Below are 19,666 nucleotides of genomic sequence, written 5' to 3' on the forward strand. Positions count from 1 at the left end.
TGTCAGGGCTGATTGTGCAGTTGTTGGATATCAGTTGTCTGAGTGGCATGACTTGACCTTACAAATGCTATCAGCAGTTACTTGAGCTGCTGGGTAGCCTGAGAGGCTTACTGGCGTACAGTAAACTAAGCTGGATCAAGCTTTGTTAGGTTACACATTAATTGAAAACTTGTTGAAGTGAGTGCTGAATTGCTGTAGTCATTTCTTGTGAGGTAAACATTTTCAGGATGTGTGTGGGACATAAATCTGTCATATCAATGCGAAAGTGAATCCTTGTATCACTCATACTTAAGCATAGAGCTCCTTCAGAATATGCCTGTATTCCATATGCTGTATCTGTCACTATCTGACACTCTGATTTAATGTCTTGTCTTATTGCTAGTCGGATACGGCAGTGACTATAACCTGTGCCAATGGGAAGTGGACCAAACAGGTCTCATGTGAGCCTGTGGACTGTGGTGTGCCAGACAAATACCATGTCCATCCGGCCCATTTCGACTTCCCTGATGGCACCACCTACGGCAAGAAGATCACCTTTCAGTGCCGACAACCTGCCCAGCTCGTAGGTGAGATACGTAGAGGTGCATGCACACATGTGTGAGGAGATACATATCTTCAGGCTGTTCTCTTTAGGATTCCTGAGATTGGATGAAAGTCAATTTTATTGTTAAAGATTAACAGATGAATAAAATGATTTTGCCTTCAGTTTTACACATTTAATACACATTAGGATCCTGATTAATTATTGGTCTTGGGTGCACATGTATGATTTTTCAACTTTTTAATCACTATTGCCATTATATATATTTTTATTTGCCTTCTTTTCCACTCACCAACACAGATGTTTCATCTACCCCTGTCTTCTGTTTCTCTCCAGGTACAAACAACTCTCTTACCTGTTTAGAGGATGGTCTCTGGTCCTTCCCTGAGGCTCTTTGTGAACTTCGCTGCCCAGCCCCTCCTCCCGTACCCAATGCTGTTCTGCAGACCAAGCGCTGCAACGAGACCGGCCTCAAAGTGGGCACGCTCTGCAAGTACAAGTGCAAGCCGGGCTACCATGTCAGCAACAAACCTAAGAGGTAAAGAAAGACAGAATGGTTGTTGTTTATTAATTTGATTCTTCATCAGACAGTTTTTTTTCAATTGAATGTAGGTCTTGGAATTCAATTGAAAGACCTTCTCTTCACATCAACCTCTATATAAACTAAACTAAAGTTACACAAAGCCCACACGTCTAAATGTTAATCCTCTTTTTTCCTTTTAGGCGTGCATTTAAGCGCCAGTGCACAGAGGATGGCAGCTGGCTAGAGGGAGCATGCGAGCCCGTGACTTGTGATGCCCCACCTCCCATCTTCCACGGCTCCTATCACTGTACTGATGGCTTCCGCTTTGACAGCGTTTGCAAACTCAACTGCTCTGACCCTGCCGGTAATACTGCTATTGCCGCCACAGGAGGCTCTGCCCATACGGTGAGGCTGCTGCACGCTCCATGCAAGCAGGTCTGTCCATCTCTTTCCTCTCTTTCTATTCTTGCTTTACCTATACTGTATGTATGTCGTCTTTTAGTCATGTGTATAAAAAAAAAATCAGACACTCTCTTTTTCTCCCGTCTTTGCGTCCTCACTGTTGATCACTTTTAGGGCTCAACATGACACAAGTATATATTATTATCAAATAATTAATTAGAAGCACTTGTATTTGATGAGTGTTAAGCACCATGGCCCTTCACAATGGAGTATTAGTCATGTTTGTTTTAAATATTGGTTGTTTAAAGTAAATTATTGTAAAGATAGGTATAATATACTCATGTTAGCTGATAAGATGCAAAATTAGTGATTAAATGGAGCCTTTTCCCCAAAACACTCACTTTCCTCTTTTTATCTGAGGCTTTTCAGACTGCCCTCACTGTCTGAAAACTTGTCTCTCCCTGCCTCTTTCTCTCCCTATCTCCCTTAGCCCTACTCAATTTGACGCCATACTAATTAGATTGCTATTGATTTTCAGCTGCCACAGACTTTTGAAATGTATACACCTTTTAATCTATCCTGCCTCTAAGGCGTTGTGGGTTGGATGTCTGATCAAATTTGGATTGTATTTCCCCCTTTTGCAGCGGGATGCCATCTTCATGTTATTGGTCTGCTACTGTTTGCCTGCCAATATGTATGTGTAATTGTTTTCTTGTGTATCTGTATTTGTTATTTTCAGGGCGCAGGGTCCAATGTGATCCGTTGTAGAAAGGATGGAAACTGGACAGGGTCGTTCCGCCTATGCGCACACAGCAAAGGCCAGTGTTCTTTACCTCAAAACCTCCATTATAGCCTACAGTACTCATGCAAGCGAGGACACGGCATAGGTCTGTATGCACAAATTATGAATATATAACAAGTATACGTTTTCTCACTGCTGGTGTCATCCTTCATTGTTCATATTACTCACAGCTGTTGTTAAGTGTGCTCGTATTCTTCATTGTTCACATTACTCATTCCTTTTCGTTTTTTACTGTTTGTAAACATTTGAATGAGAATCAATATAATGTCTAAACCACTGTAAAATAACCGAGCATGTTAAATATCACTCAGTATCATAATCATGTGAATGTAAAAGGGGGGAGGATATGTCTTTTGAATTGCATTCGATCTAGGTGTTGTTTGTGCATACTTTTATTGGTTTTGTCTCTCTGTTTCTCTCTTGCTCACACCCACACAGGTGAGGAGTGTGAGCTGACGTGCAGAGAGGGTAACAACGACGTGGTGATCCTCCCGAGCAACATGACAGTAGAAAATGTACTTGTAGAACATTGGAGGAACCCGCACAAAGTCAAAGTAAGTTAGTACGTGTGTTTGTGTCCACCTCACAGCTCTGACAGACGCACTTTACAAAGTTCTGCGATCCACAACTCTCCTGTAAGGAATTTCACATGTAGTGTCGACATCCTGCTACCCACAGTGCAAAAATGCCAGCATTGCAACCCTTCAGACATTTTTATTCTATTTGTAACTGGAAGTGTGAAAACATGCTGCTGCCCTTTTGTGTCCATGTCCTCAATATGATATTCAACTACCTTCTTGGAGAAACAAAAAGCTGCAAAGCTTCTTTGGGAATTAAGTGTTGTCCCTACACCGACATTTTTAGCATTCAGTTTCCCAGTTATTTGTCCTATCCAGAAATAACGTGTAGTGAAAAAGCAAAACGAAACGTAAAACAAACTACAACAACACTACCGTTGTGGCCAAGTTGTAAAACCTTATCATCAGTAATTACTGTAATTTTCTGAAATCAACCTAAATCGCTCACTGGTGACCTCATTTCATTTAGATTACAGCTACAGACTGTACTGATTATGTACTGTTTGCTTAAACACAGAACTGTACACCTTGTCCCAGTGGGGGTGACACCCCACCCCCCGTGGTGTCATTCAGATGTGTTATGAAGCTTGTGGGTAGGGTTAAGATGCGTGGATGGGCTATGGTATGTATATGAGTGTCTGTCTGTGTGTAGGTGGAGTACTTCAACTCTTCCAATTTTGCTCTCCCCGTTTTTTTTGTCCGCTTAACGTCCTTTTAGCTGTCGAGTCAGAGACTAAATAGCATCATGTTTTGTAACCAGAAGAAAAGCCATGGCCGAGTAAAGAAACACATTGTATTTCTCACAGTATATTTTTTTCCTACAACTCCTTTTGTTTTTGTTTTAGAGTCACACTGAGTCAGCAGCTTTTTGTGGTGGATGTCAGGAGAGAGCGGTGGCTTGGGCCACGTGGACATGAAATGATCTGTTTTTCATGGATTTGTGTAATTGATATGATTTTTGCTCGGTAGTAATTTGAGACCTGAGGCTCTGCTGTTGGGGGCAGAGGATCGCATAAGAGAAGTCAGAGAAGTGAGGGTGGTGGGGTGAGGGGTTTTCAGGATTTGGAGATTGGAGGAGGAAAAGTTTTTGCTGGTATGTACTTGTGTATATGTTTTGTCCTGTGCCACTACCTGTCAACTGACTGATTTCAAATAGACTCATTTGAGAGTACAAACACACACACACTTCACCTTTTCCAGTAGAAAATATCACAATCATCCATTATCAAATGATGAGCAGACAGAAATGTGCATTTATGGCAAAATGTAATCATTTGCAGGACATAACATTTGCAATTACACTGGTGTCAAAGAAGAAGGGATCCTTTATGGTCCACTTAGAGAGTGCTGCCTATTTAATTCTAGAAGCAGAAAAAACAGATGCAACAGGAAAAGCAATGCAATCATCATCATTCATGACAATGTTGGACAGTTTCGATATCATAACATGATTCCAAACTCCCCTCCCAATTGGGATTCTTCATACAGTATCTAAAAGACAATGCTTGTTCCAAAATGCACTTTCTAGTTTTACTTTGCTGAGTTGGAGGTTAATGTTGCCCACCTTATTAATAAGTGATGTTGATTTATTGCCTTTAAACTAGTTGTATTTTGGTTCTTAGTGTGACCCACTTAGAATTCTCCCTTGCTTCTCTACCTCCACCGCCTCCTCTTCTTTTTTCCTGTCCCTCTATCTCTAACAATTCTGCGCCCCCAGCACCCTCCTCCCCCTTTATCAGCAAAATTACCCTGTCGGGCTTGCTGTGGAATTAGTCATTTTCTACATGACATGACCTCGTCTGTGGTGACGCTGAGATAGGGATCTATTTTTATGTGGTATCAGCGCCCCGGGGAGGTTTCAGAGGGTGAGGATCCTACACGTAGTGAGGGGTGAGGCCAGGCCACAATCATGGATTATCATGATTTACGGCCTTGCTGAGAGAGGAAAAAAAGAGTGAGAGAGAGAGAAAGAGAGCGAGAGAAAGAGAGGGGAAGAGAAGGAGTTTCTGGATGACATCATCATAGCAGAGCATGGAAAAAAGGAGAATAAAAGTACAGTAGTTGCAAAAAGTTTCACATCAGACAAAATAATAATGTGCTTAATCTTCCACCATATAGGGACTAACCATCATAGCCCTCACCGCAGAACACACATGCTTACACACACCGCAGACGTTCCTGCATTCTGCTCTGCAGTACTACATCGCAGTAGTCCTCAGATGCTATGTCATTCTTTCTTTCCACCTTCAACCCCCCATCTTTGTTTTTTGCATTGATTTGCTGACAGCACTGAAATGAAATATACCTTAGTTTGCAGCAACAAAAGAAAAGCACGTCAACTTTGGGAGATATTGGGACACGGGGGGGGGGGGTATGAGGAGTGGACCATCTAAGGTCGGACAGTCCTTTGCTGTGGATGATACTTTTGATCGTGCACACTACTATACCAGTCTCGGGTCACACTTGTGCTGTAAACAAAACCCTTCTCCACCTGCTGGCTCGAGTAGACTCATATACTCTACACAACGGCCCATATGCCTGACAACCACACACACACACACACACACACTATATGAATACATAGCATAGTATATGCATTTTCATGTAGAATTATATGGATTGAAACGCAGGTAAAAATGAACTCTTGGCAAAGCTGTTAAATGCTGTTTATAAGGGGAATAACCCAAACCACTGAAAGCACCAGTATAACTTAATTAATTACACTTCACCTCAACTTTTCTCTCTTTTCTTTCAGAGCATAGTCTGTACAATGGGACTGAAATGGTATCCACACCCAGAATTTCTCCACTGCATCAAAGGATGTGAGGTAAGGAATCGACCTGAATTAGATTTTTGTTTTCGTCATTGTTTTTGTGGGGTAATAGTCTCATCTATCATAAGACACTTTAATACTTAATAGTCCTTCCACCTTCCTTGACCCCAAACCGAACAGAGTGATGAGAAATGTGCCTGATTTATGTTGCCAGATTTGAGTGTAGATGCTTATAGCGGCCAACATTCCAGATTGTTCCAATTTTGAATGCACTCAAAGTTAGCTTTAAAAAAAAAAAGTAATCTCAGTCTTAATAGCCTCTAAAAGTAGTTTAATAAAATATTAACTTTGCTCGGCCAATGGAGTTGGACAGATAATGGATTGGCAGATGCAGGACAAGTAAAGCACTCCAACACACCACGACCTGTACTGAAGGTGAAGACTAAATCTCCTGAATTTGTAAGTCTTACATACTTCCAGGTAGGACTGAGATGGGAAGGGTAGCTGATTCGTTTATTACTTGATTTGGCAGGGACTGAGCATATTAATAACATTTCTGAAAATATGCCAGAGTTAAAAGTATGTGTGTGGTTCAAGTTAAAAGTACAGTCGTTTTTAACACACTGGCAAGCAACTGTCCGCATTGAAGACATTTCTGCTGCCAGTTGCTGAGGTCAACCTCCTGCGCAGGTGGTTGTCAACAGAAGCCACTTAGACCTTTGTAAGCCGGTTAAAAATGCTGTTGCCAAATGGCCATCTGGTATCTGCTCATTGACACTTATTAGCTCGTTGTAATCTGAAGTAATTACCTCTTACAAACGTGATCATTTGATCATGTGCTAAACATGTATTTCCTCTAAAAATGCTGCATTCACATGAGAAGACAACATGTGAAATAATTCCACTTCACATTATGGAAGAATTCATCTACTCAGTTTATGCCAGTTGGATAACCTGACTGGTAACCCAAGTGGCGAGGGTGGGGCCAACCCAATAAATCACCTTATTAGAGTGTTTTGTGAAGTGAATAGTTTATGGTGTCCTCAGTTTGATTTACGGGTTTTGCCCACTAAGGGCTTAAAAAGTCACAATGAAAGATGAGGAAAGTTTAGTGAATGAGATTCATCAGCAAATTTATCCAGAGACCCCTAAAATATCCTGAAATTGCTCGGGAGGAAAGTACCACTAGAACAAAAGGCATCCTTGTTAAGTCCCCTTTTTACCATCATCAACCATTTTAAAGGTGGCACTTTCTTTAACTAATGACAATCTCTCCCTGATCTGTCTGGTACAGCCATTCATGGGAGACAACTACTGTGATTCGATCAACAACAGAGCCTTCTGTAACTATGACGGAGGAGACTGCTGCCAATCCACTGTCAAGACCAAGAAGGTTAGTGTCATGCTTGTACCTCAGAATAAATCTCACACTTCAGACTAAGAGATGATGTTGGTTTGGGTCCTGGTCACACTGATCAACAGTCAGTGTTTGTTCCCCAACTCTGGAGTCACACAAAGTTTAGGAATGAATCCTACTTCCCACATGTGATCATTTTTCCCTTTCCCTGTGCCTAACCACCCACTTGGACCTTTTCATTTTCTCACTGCCATGCGTCAAGCTTTATAAATGACCATTTCTACCTACACAAGGTACATTTAATGTGAACCACAACTCAATATACTGTTGAAGACTGCTGTGTCTAACCTCTTGGAACTTCTATAAAGAAATTCTTCCTTTATTTGCTTTGTGTCCAGTTTTAGATTACTGGTGGACAGATTGCTGATATCACATCCAAGAGAATAGGAGTATTCATACTTCATCAACTACTCCTTATATTCAGTTTCCTAATGTGGAAAACGTCTATATTTGTCTTTGTGTGCCTGCATTCATGTGAAGTTACTCGATAACCCAATGTGGGTAGTGGTTCTAATCTAACTAAGTTATCACAGAGACTAAATATCAAGATTATAAGAACTTGGATTATAATTTACTTGTTCTATAGTGTGATTAATACAAAGTCACATCTGTCAGCACTCAATCAGCTGTGTATTAAGTTTGGTCATCCTTGTGGTAGTACCTCTCTTAATTCAGGGAGGTGCTTTGTCTGGCTCTCTCCAGCCAGCTGCTGGCAAAGGAACTGATTGGAAGTCTATTGTAGCTTCTGTGCAGCAGCATCTGCTTCTCTGGCCTGGCCTGTTTCTGTGAATCTGGCGAGGGACTTAAGTTGTCCTCCTGGCATATCCATCTGTATGTCTGGTTGGGCTTATATTACGGTCTATGTGTCTCACTGGCTGTGTCAGTGTGTCTGACGGGAGAGCTTCTTCATTTCCTCTCAGGGGGACAAAGGATTGTTTCCGGTCCACCTTCACAGATTTTGTTTGTGGTTTTGGGTCCATAGCCATGAGGACATAAATAATCGGGTTACTTTTCTTGCTAACAGTTTATTTTCAAAGACAGCTTCTTTGACGTTCATTCTTACTTGTTCATTTGTTTAACCTTTTTCTGGAAAGACATTGGCAATAGACTGATCATGACTTTCAATAGGGAAACAATTTTCAAACAGCACTGCTGCATCATTTTTAAATGGTCACATTTACATTGTTTTCACAAAGGCTCAATATCATTGACAAGCACCCAGACGTACCTTTTGGTACCCTAGAGGAGAGGTGGTAGAGTACATGCTACAAAATAATTGTTTCTGTGGTCACGTACTATTGCATGTAACTCTTAAAATTGCATGTGGCAAATATTTTTTACCTCCACCAAAAAATGTTTTTACCGCACAATTTGGTGTATTTCTGTATTTCTTTCTCTTGTGCCACATCAGACTGAAATCTAACAGAGACCGCTGATGCATGTTTTTTCTTATTTTCATTGTGCAAAAGTTAAGGTGTAGGTGGAACCCGCAAGTGGGGGGCCTCCAGCTTTGATTGCGTTATATCATGACCATGGCCAAATGGCTCCAATCTTCTTTTTTTTTTACATATAAAAAAAAACAAAAAAAAAACAGACATCATACAATAAAATGTATTCGATTTACTACAACCACAACATATTTTATGCAGGGCTGCCAAGTTTTCAATTTAGTAATATAATAAAATGATATCGCCTATTACATGGTCATACTCGGGGTCAATCCCTGAACAGGATTCCATCGACAATTCCAGCAAAACCTCTAAAGGAAAAGATTTGATCAGAGTTTAAACAAGACATCAATGTACAGTACATTTAACAATTTTCCCTTTAATTTTCTTCTAAATTGTATAGTAAAATAACGTCACATTTTACACGGTCATAGTCAGGGTCATCCTGAACAGGATTAAATTGAAAATTGCAGCTAACCTCAGAAGAAAAACACTTATTTATTAGTTTAATATCTGAGAGTTTAAAAATGAGTTTACAATATAATTTGAGCTAGTTTTTATCAAATCAGGTCTTCTTCGCTGGCAATATAATTTGGTGTATAAAATGTGAGAAATTATTGCTGAAATGCCAGTCTTCCTTCATCCTTTTTGGCCACTCCAAAAACCGGTACGGTAACAGCACGAATAGACGTGCTTCAAAATCCAATCCAATCCAAAATACATCTCTCTTGACCGCAGTGTTTCTGTAGTGCTACTGTTGTGCTGTGCTACTGTTGTGCTGTGCTACTGTTGTGCTGTGCTACTGTTGCGCTGTGCTACTGTTGTGCTGTGCTACTGTTGTGCTGTGCTACTGTTGTGCTGTGCTACTGTTGTGCTGTGCTACTGTTGCGCTGTGCTACTGTTGTGCTGTGCTACTGTTGTGCTGTGCTACTGTTGTGCTGTGCTACTGTTGTGCTGTGCTACTGTTGCGCTGTGCTGCTGTCAGTGGCCAATTTTGTGTCTCTGTAAATCAATTGGTCCATGTTCTCCTTTGAGTAAATAATCAGAAACCTAAAGAGATACATTTAATTTTTTATATTTTTTGATGTCATGATGGTGCCCCTTAGTTTTGCATTAATTGGACTTTATACAGTTAGGTATCTGCCCACCTAGATGAATAACTTACTATACAGCCAATCAAATCTTGCATAAAGCAGTAATGTCAGTGTTCTATCACAGGCAGAGCAGACGTCCCACTGAGCCAGAAACCAGCCTGCTACAAAATACAAGAACCCTACGCTCTGAACAACAACCCACATTAGCTCCCCTGCTAAGGTCTCCTTTGTATCTAAATCACAAGCATGAACACACACTTTGTCCTGCAACAGACAAACGGGGAATGTGTTAACGTCAGTTGCAGGCTAGCTATTAAATTAGCTGCTCAGCTGCGGCCCAAATGTTACTTTAGTTTGGTTAGATGCTGGTGTGCTCCTTACTCTTCAATACGTTGACACTCAGCCACCTGCTGTCAGCTAAGCACATACATCAACATGCCCCTCCAGCCAGCAAAGAAAAAGGAGACAAAAAGAAGCATTTCTGATATTTTCCCAAAGACAACTAAATGTGATTTTAGTTCGACTTTAATCAATTACAATCACAAAGGACTAGCTACACTAGGCGTAGTAAGATAGAGGCATAAAACGCCTCATGCATTATGTGCAATGTATTCATACAAGAGTAAAAAAGTTTAATATACTGCCCACAGGCTAGCCAGTGCTTTGGTTGTAGAGTTGAATATATGGGCTAGCACAGAAATAGCGCAAAACGTCATACTTACTAATTTGAATCTTTAATCTTCAACCTTCTGTTGAAGATTAATGTCCTCTATCCTGTTGCAAAGCTTCCAATCACTGAAGTTGCACCAACATACTGTTGCACTGTGCTACTCAGCTATGAACATACATGACCCGCGTACAGCTAGAAAGAGGTCCAGAGGGCCACAATTTGTTTTTGTCTTTATTCACAAGTTCAAAAGCAGCAGGAAAGTCGGTGAGCAGCCCGCTGGGAAGTGACCTAACTCCTGAAGTGGTTTTGCCGCTGTTGATTGACGCTATCTCATCTCCACATCTTTTGGCCAAAATCCAGTTCAGGGGCTCAGCCAGAACTTGCATTACTCACATTTACTGGCAAACCCCAATAGGAGGGTAGCTTCCATTAAAATATTGCAGCAACAAGAGGTTCACCTGGGTTAAAGGAGAGCAGGCCATTAGTCTTGTTAGCGTTAAGATTTGTTAGGTTTTACGTCAGAGAAGTGCATGGTCAGTTTAACTGAACGTCATATGTTTGGGTGTGAGAAAACAAGAAATAGTAGGAATACTATTCAGGGTTTTGATGCTAACCTTCTTCTTAAAGAGCACATGTGCTGCAAGCTGAAAATGTTGGTGCGCATAAATAACTTTAGGGACGCAAGGCAAATGTATCAAATGTGTTTTTCCTTAATAAAGACATACAGAGCAACATGATTTGAGTAATTTGAGTACAAAAAGTACTTTTACTACATAGCTTGCTCTAAAGTTTTAAGGTTTGGAGCCTTTTTTATAATTATACTGTTTAAACTGACTGCTACATTTGCAAAATTGTGGTTATTGGCACACATTTTATAGTTCACACATTTTTAATCACAAATGCAAGTGAAACGCTACCCAAAAAGGAGTTGAGACTAGTCCAAAACTAAACACAAATTTCAATCGATTTATTTATTAAATTGCATAATTGTTCATTTTCTTTGCTACAACGTACATGTCTGTTCTGTAAATCACAACCTGCCCCTTATTTCTTTTGATGAGCGACCAAACAAACATTCAACAGGGAAAGGTACATTGCAAACGTTAGTTTGCAGGCTAGATAGCTAATTAGGCCAGTCTGTTTAGATGTTGGTGTGGAACTATACTCTTTAATACCACTGCTTACACAAAACGTCTTTCAATAGCTTGTAATCTACAGTGAAAGTTAAGTTTTTCTCTCCTTCCCCCACCGGGGTTCAGTCTTCCAGCTGACGTCAATCAAACAAGGACACACCATTCCAATATTGTTTACTGCTTTAAGGGATGACTTTTTTAAGGGTACATGTGATTTCAGTTGGTGTTTAATCTTTGCAGAGGAATTTGGCCCAGGTTTACTGCTGCTGTATTTCGAGGCCAAGGATGCTACATGCCGATGGTCAATAGTAGTGTCTGCAGAAACAGGTGTTAGCAGTTTGCTGAAATAATAACTACAGGCTAATGGAGGATCAAGTTACCTACTTCGTACTATCTTCTGTCATGCCAGCAAAGACAGATTGGGTTCTATTTCATCTACTGAAATATTCAGTGGGCCGCTGCAGTATGATACAGTAAGTATTATACAGTAAGTATCATAATGTAGCTGGGCTCAAGAACTCTAGGCTGCTTGTCCAAATTCTACTTGAAGGTATTTTATCCTGGCGTTATTTGAAGAAAGCAGTCTGGCTGGTGTTCTGTACTATTAGGTCCCCTGGAAACTATTCAGAAAGATATGAAAAATTGCTTTGAAATAGCCAATCATAATTTGATTTATCGGCTGCCAGGAACAAGGGATGAGGAAAGCAACTGTGGGGGAGAGAGAGAAAAAGGGAAACGCTAAGGAATTAAGCTGATATGTGAAATCGATATAGGAGCAGAGGAAAGCCAGATGTTTAATCTCTGTTGCTTGTTAGTTTGTAAGACGACTGCCTAATTGATGCTGCTTGCCTGCACACACATGTTGCTTAATGCCGTGGCTAATATAAACGTACATGAATGAAACTCAAATTAACCTGAATGCCAGTTTTAAATTATTACCCAGATGACCTTCCACCCTGTTTTATTTCTGGGATATTGTGTTTTTGTCCACGTTTAAATTTCCTCTTAACTTATTATTATGTTGGTACTCGTAAGCATTTGGATTTATTTGTTTATTGCTCTTGGGAAAAACATATCCTCAACATCCATCCCTATTTGATCAACTCAGTCATAACAGAAACAGGGTGTTTTGCACCTGATTTTGATTTTCCCCAATCTAATCAAATGCATGGCAGGCGGACAAGGACGGAGTTGCATTAAAACCTCTAAAAGCAAAACAAAAGCACAATATATGACAAAAGGAATGAAAACCATCCCAAACAAATTTCTGTTAACAGGACTTGTCAGTCCTGTTAAGTAATGTTTACTAAAAGCTAAAGTTGAGTTGTTCAAGAAAATTATTTAGTCTTTTGACAAATGAAAATATATATTTGTCACCCCTTTTCAAAGATTTGCAGTAGGAACGAATGGGTGTCGTGTTTAGCTAAAACAGTACTTAAGTGGATAAACCAGCCATCCAGCTCTCTCCTTCTTTCCCCCCTCTCACTCTCATTCAATCTTTCTCCTACTCATTCACTGCCAGAGATACTCATTCACATTCTCTCTTTCTCACTCTCAATCCCACTCAGTCTCTGTCACACTCACACACCCGCACACACACACACACACACACACACACAAGAGGTCTGGTAACTCAGTGGGAATCTTACTAGTGTTGTAGTCCCCAGCATGTTGTGACACAGCTCGTGAGAACAACAATATCATATGATCCACGCACACAGACGCACCTTTCTTTTGTTCCTCTGCCAAAAACTTTTACATCTACTTTTCCTCTGATCTTTGATAATGAGGTGAAGGGAAAATAACAGTGCAAAACAACATTTTGCAACAGACTTTCCCTCTTCATTACTCAATACACACTGATGAAAACATCTGTTGCTTAAGTGACTTCTTAAGTTGAATAAGTTATTATTATATTTCCCAACATCAAACTCCAAGCCTCTCAAATCTGAAATGATTCAACCGTCCAATATGAAAATCATATTTTCTGTAACGTAATAACATGTTTTCCAGACACAATTGAGCAATTTCTACTCTTTCCAAAAAAAGCCTAAATACTATTGTAGGTATCAATTATTTAAAGTAGTCCAGGTTCCTCCTGCTACTCCTATTTTCTTTTTTTCATGTCAACTTAGAGTTGAATCCTGATAACAACTGAATAAGCGAGAGACAAAGGAGCAGAATTGTGAAAAGCAATGGAACTCAGCTGCTCATTTATTTTCACTCCCCTTCCAAATGCTGCTCTCGTCTTTTATTTTGATAGAGATTTGTGTATTAAGGAGTTCTGGATGATTTGCTGTGTATTATTCCACCCCAGGAGCTTTGAAGGTGCAAGGACTGGCTCCACGTAAGGTCACCACAGGATCTCCCCTTAATAGTTGCAAGCTGTTGGCTGAATTTGGAGAAGCAGGGGAGAGAGGAGGCAAGGTCTTGAGTTTAACTTTCTGAGGGTTGCCTGCGAAAGACCCGTTTTGTAGGTCCCCCCCCCCCTAGCTTGGAAGGAATTCCTTTCTTGGATGCTTGAAGCAGTATGCAAAGGGCACCGATTATATAGTTGGCTTGGCCTCTCTGAAACAACTTTTTCTGAATATTCCTGTAGGGGTTTCCTGTCTATGTTGGTGGTGGTGTTGTCTTGGGCTAGTGCTTAGATCCTTCATCGTCCCCCACCCCTGTTCACAACTCTCAGTCTGGCATAACTAGGCTCAATGTGTGACTTACTATGTGTCACGATTGATGTTTGTGTCTAAGCTGATGGTCTGTGATAGCCACAGCTGACCATTGAACCTCTCCGTCTCTCTTGGCTATTCACAAAGCCCTTTTTTTAAAATTCCAGCGCAAATGTAATTTTCTTCTCTGAGCTTTTGGCTGTTATCAAATTTACATTTAACCTATTTCTATAGAATCCAAACAAATCTAATTTCTAACAAACCATCTTTTGGAGCTATTACAGATAGAAAGATGGAGTTTTTTTTCTCAAACTAAACATGTTGTGCAGCAAACACTCGCATAACAGGATGCCAAAACCACATGCCAGCAACAGCTCTTACTTTTTTTAACCTCAGCAGGCAGCCAAATCGACTTTATTTCCTGTTGCCAAGGCTCTGCCAGGACAGTTAAAGGGGCGAAAGGGACACGGGAGCAGGCACGCACATGGGTTTCTGTGTCACGGTATTTCTCTATCTGTGTGTGGGGAGTAGGGGTTGAGGGGGTAAAATGCACCTGAGAGGGAGAGGGAGAGGGAGAGGGAGGGGGGGGGGGGGGAGGGGGGGGGGGGGGGGGAGGTTAATGTGAAGGAAGGAACAGGGTTCTCCTACTCAGCTGAGCAAAATTAATAACACACTGGTCGTCCAGTCCACAGTTTTTTAGGGTGTTGGCAAACCGAGTCGCCAGAAAAAAAGAACCAACAACACATTTTTATGAATATGTTGCATATCGGGCTCGTATGACACTTGCAGGAACATTTGCATTGCAATTGCATTGTTTGTTCCCTAACTCTTGTGTACAGAGATAATCCAATTTTAGGTAGACAAATATATTTTAATTTATGTGAAAAGCACAAGACAAAGTTGTACTGAATTCCCTGAAATGTTTCGTAATATATTTTGAAGACTGACATACAGGTTTCTGGTTATAATTCACTCTAATAACATGTGTGTTATGCATCCCCAAGGTCAGCCAGATCCTCTTTCCCCAGGCCTGTGCCCCTTACACACCTTCTTCCCTTTAAGAACAGGCTGACATGCACATACTGCACACACATAAATGAGAGGAACTCTGTTATTTTGACCTGTTCCAGAGATGGAAGGATGGGGCTCTGACAAGGTCTGCGTTCTTCAGAAGGGCTTTCATGTTGCTGTTAGTGGGTGTCCTCCCCCAGTCCTCCTCCAGCCCTGGGACATGGGGCAGCATGAGGGCCCCCAGGCCCACAAGGCCAGCCAGTCCCATTTCCCAGCCACCCTGAGAGAACCCTCAAGTCATGGCCAGATGTGGCAGCTGGCCCAGCCACCCTGGAGGTCAAGGTCAAAGGAAACCATGTCAAATTTGCCACCCACCATCATCCTCTAGATAGAGATACAAACAGAAGTGGCTTTAGCGGGGCAGTGATGTGTAGTGGGAGGGGTAGTGGGGATGAGAGCTGCAAGAGAGAGGAGTAATACAGCACGGTAAAGTAAGGAAGAGACTCTAATGGTGAAAGTGTGAACCTGAGAGATAGTGTAATTAAACTGAGGAGTCATGTGGGAGCGAGGAGTCCCGTGTTCTTGGCTTCAAAATGCTACAGAGGAAACACTGTTCATTCGGTTTACAGCTGTTTCTAAAGTGTGTCCGGCCCTAGGCTTGTAAAGTCGTCACATGTAGGCCTCATTTTCTCAGAGGAGTCTGGGCACTGCCCACCTGGCCCTCACATTAGGAACACCCCCACCCGCCCCCCCGCACACACACACAAACAACTTATTATATACCCCATTTCAAAGGAGAACCTGCGTCACTACTCCTCAGCGACTAGTATGCTCCCCCATCATTCCACAGACCTGCTGTCTACAAGTCTTCAACTCTCACAAACTATTGGTGGTGTTTCCTGTGTGCTGCATTTACCACCAACTAAAACATTTTACACTAACTTTACACTGCTATCCAAAGCAAAGTGTGACGTTTTATTACGTACTTACCAAAACTAAAAGAAAGTGGGATGTTGTGGGAAGGGCTCATTACTTTATTTTTTACAGTATTCTACAGTTTTTAAATCTGATCTTAGATTAATATAGATTTGAAACACAGCACTCTAGCTAAACAATTTCTTTTTTTAAATACATCATTATTTCTTTCTTTTCACTTTCTTGTTTAAGTGGTGGTCAAAATCTTCTTGTAACGCAACATCATTAAGGCACGTGGGAATTTTTGTCTAAATCCAAATCAGTTTAAAGTGTTGTGCTTATTTTTAAATAATTTGTGTATTTTTCTATTACTATTACTATTAATCAGTAAACAATTAGGCTCAGTGGTCAGCCCGTTCCTTCACCCAACCCGTCACATTCTGCTGCTAGCTCAGTGACCCTCGGCTTCTGATGCTGACACACTAAGGCCCCCTTTAGCATCTGTATGGGACACACCAGGCTTTTGACTAACTCCTATTTAAACACATCTGCGTCATTATTAGACGGTCACAACAACTTATGTAGTACAAAGACAAAGAAAGTCAATGTAGGACGGGTGAATGAGGAGGTCGGAGGGTTTAAACCAATACAGAAATTTCAACTCAGAGACTGCTGTTCGTGTCAATTTTTGACTTGTTTTAGCTTTAGTATTGTTGCGTAACTTCTGTACTTTGCTTATTTTACATAACAAACTACTTATATAAAGACTTATTTCAACCTCTACCACAATCTTTTCAGAAGTCTAACCAAACCTCCATGAAGAGCTCCAGGCTTCGAAGACAATTTTTGTAATTGCCAAACAATGTCCGTCACATGATGCCATTAGGGCAAAAATACTTTTTCCCATTGACTTACAATGGTAGAGAGATGTCTGTAAATTACCGGATTCTTGTTTTTTTTTTAGGTAAATCAACTTCACAAAGCGAGCACGGGAATTGCCCTTGTTTAAATCATTAGGTCCTAAAAGTGATAAAATCCCCATTGATGCCGAAGCAGTGTGAAAGATCCCAGTAATTTTAATACTTGGCAGTCAAGCCGTTTTGGCTTTTTGCGAAAGAATGGGGCACATCCGGGTATTTGACGAGTTGGGGGGTGAGAATGCAGTGGTAAGCAGCCTGTCACAACTCACAATGACGATTGCATTACTATTTAGTTTAACACAATTTGATGGTTTGCAATTTAATCTACACTATGGATGCATCTTTTAGTGGGAGATTCTAATTTCTTTCTCATTCCAATGCTAATGCATTTAGTAATTACCTGACTAACCCCTTCAGATAATACGAACTCATGATGCACTCTGTTTGATGGCATTACAGTAGTAGTATTTATACAGCAGCTACTCCACATTCAGATAATAGCCTCATGACCTTCCCCTGGAAACCACTCCTCCCATAGCAGCCAGACAGCTTTCACTAATAACATTGAACTAATAACAGTGTTTGGCACGAGGCAGACTGTCAAGTAGCTGTGTTGGTAACAGTAGCCAGCAGTGTTGTGACTTTTACATTGTATACAGAGATCCTTTGTTCCAAAAAGGCAGTACCACTCAGCCCTAACAAGAAAAAGCGACACCGCAGGCCCCCACAGACAGATCTGATAAGCCACCAGGACACAAATGCAGACATGCCCTTGGTCTGCTGCCTGCCTTCCATGACTAGGACCACATGTGTTCCTTGTTTGGCCTGGACACGTTTTGTGTACCCAAACAGCTGAAGCAGGCCTCCCAAGAGGGAAGCAGACTAGGCAGCAGCAGCTGGTGCTGGTGACGCATTGCCAACGTTATCCAGTGACGTCAAACGCCAGGGGCAATGGCCAGTGATCTTCCGGTGCTATTCTCACCTATCTATTATTTTTCCTTTGACATCAGACTATCAGAGGAACTAGGATATCAATTTCTCTAATATTCTGAGATGATGTGATTTTATAGGTCTTATGAATGCATAATGCACGTTTCGTATTTGGACTTATGGTAAACATATGATCTATAGGGAAAAAAAGAGTGTCACATACATATATACCATGACAAGAACTGTTGCTTCTCATTGGCTGTTGCTTCTCATTATTTTCTTGTAGTGTAACTTCAACACAGTTGTTTTGTCCTTCGTCATTCTAATTGATGACCCAGTATAAGCAACACTATGGAGGCTTCAGTGCCTGACAGTTGAGCACTGAGTTTAGGTACACGGTGTACACAGAGTTGTGTACCCAAAATGAGACAGATGGCCTAATGAGAACCCCGCTGATTCAATATCAAACCTGTTAGATATTTGCAAAAATGTAGTCTCCATCAACTACTGGAAATATTGTATATTGTATATATAGTCAAACAGAAAGAAAAAATATTTGTGACATTTGTAAAAAAAATGTGATCGCATAACAGTTTGTTCCATTGAGAAAACTAATTGATCTGTTGCACCATTACATCCATTGGGGAAATCATGTACTCAGCCAAACCTTAACCATAGCAGTGAGATAATTGTTTTATTTTGAAGTGACCGCTTTATAAATGTAAGTATGTTTTTTCTCTCCCACCCAGGTGATTCCATTCCCCATGTCCTGTGACATAAGGGATGAGTGCTCCTGTCGGGATCGGAATGCTATAGAGAACAGAAAGGATGAACACGTCCACTCCCTCGGGTGACCAACCTGAGCAGGGACCTCTGTTCAACGTCCCGGGACCCTTGCTCCAACACAACACAGCCTGAGTGGCCGAGGCAGATCCCTCCTTCGTCCTCCTCTCGGCCTCCAAATTTCCTGCACATGCTGCTTAACAGGCATACCTCTCCATCCATACTGCAACCGCAACCAGCTGAAATGTCTCTGCCTCCACATCACACAGAAAGATCTAGAATAGAGGATGGGACCCATGAGACTCCACAGTAAACTTCCTTTCTCAGCTAAAAGGAAAGTAACCCCTGCAATATCATCATTCAAAAAAAAAAAAACATATAAAGAGAAAAAGATAAATAAGTTACATGAAACAGACGTTTTTTTTTTTTTTTTCAAAGGAGGAAAACAAACACACAAAAAATAACTAAACTAAAATATAACCAAGCCTAGGTAGCATGCCTTTTGTTCAGTTGTGTGCTGGTTCCAGTGTCTATTTTAGTGACCTCGCTCTACAATCATATGATTGAACCAAAGTTAATTCAAAATGTGGAAGTGGGGGATTGTGTTGATGTTGGCTCTGTGTTTTGCAAATATGAAGGAAAATCAAGACAAAATAATCCTCGGACACTTTGAAGGCATGTTCAACATCTTTTCAGAGGAGCTTATATCTTTCCTGGTTTTAAACTGGTCAGACATTCTGTATGTATGTCCTCTTCAGTACAGTTTCTTCATAGGCACGTCAGAGGCTATTGAGGTTATTCCTAGCTTGGTGGGGAATGCGACAGCCATATAGTTACGTTTCAAGCCACAGATTCAACACACAAGCCAAAATATAATGCACAAATACACACACACACACAAATGTCAACTATTTGTTGACCCAACTACACACACAATTCCTTGAGACAATTTTATACTTAAAGCAAATTCCTGAATGCATATTTAAAACAATTTAAGCATGACTTCTGCTACTGTGTTTGCTGCTACTTGCCATCTTCACACTATAATATCTAATAGGGT

At 40.9% G+C, this 19,666-nt stretch overlaps 1 protein-coding gene across 1 annotated transcript in view; it reads left to right on the top strand.

Moving 5' to 3' along the window:
• Positions 1-18,825, top strand: part of pappaa (pregnancy-associated plasma protein A, pappalysin 1a) — a 79,715-nt gene extending 60,890 nt beyond the window's left edge. Inside the window, exons 15-22 of the mRNA XM_076086826.1 lie at positions 383-566; positions 878-1,079; positions 1,265-1,499; positions 2,206-2,353; positions 2,707-2,822; positions 5,602-5,673; positions 6,914-7,012; positions 18,573-18,825. Coding sequence (XP_075942941.1) covers positions 383-566; positions 878-1,079; positions 1,265-1,499; positions 2,206-2,353; positions 2,707-2,822; positions 5,602-5,673; positions 6,914-7,012; positions 18,573-18,677 — 1,161 coding nt within the window. The 3' untranslated portion in view covers positions 18,678-18,825. The remainder of the gene's footprint in view (positions 1-382; positions 567-877; positions 1,080-1,264; positions 1,500-2,205; positions 2,354-2,706; positions 2,823-5,601; positions 5,674-6,913; positions 7,013-18,572) is intronic.
• Positions 18,826-19,666: the final 841 nt, after the last annotated feature.

This window comes from Anarhichas minor, unplaced genomic scaffold (genome assembly GCF_050575085.1).
Source record: "Anarhichas minor isolate MPS153535 unplaced genomic scaffold, ASM5057508v1 ptg000002l, whole genome shotgun sequence".
Classification (NCBI taxonomy): Eukaryota; Metazoa; Chordata; class Actinopteri; order Perciformes; family Anarhichadidae; genus Anarhichas; species Anarhichas minor.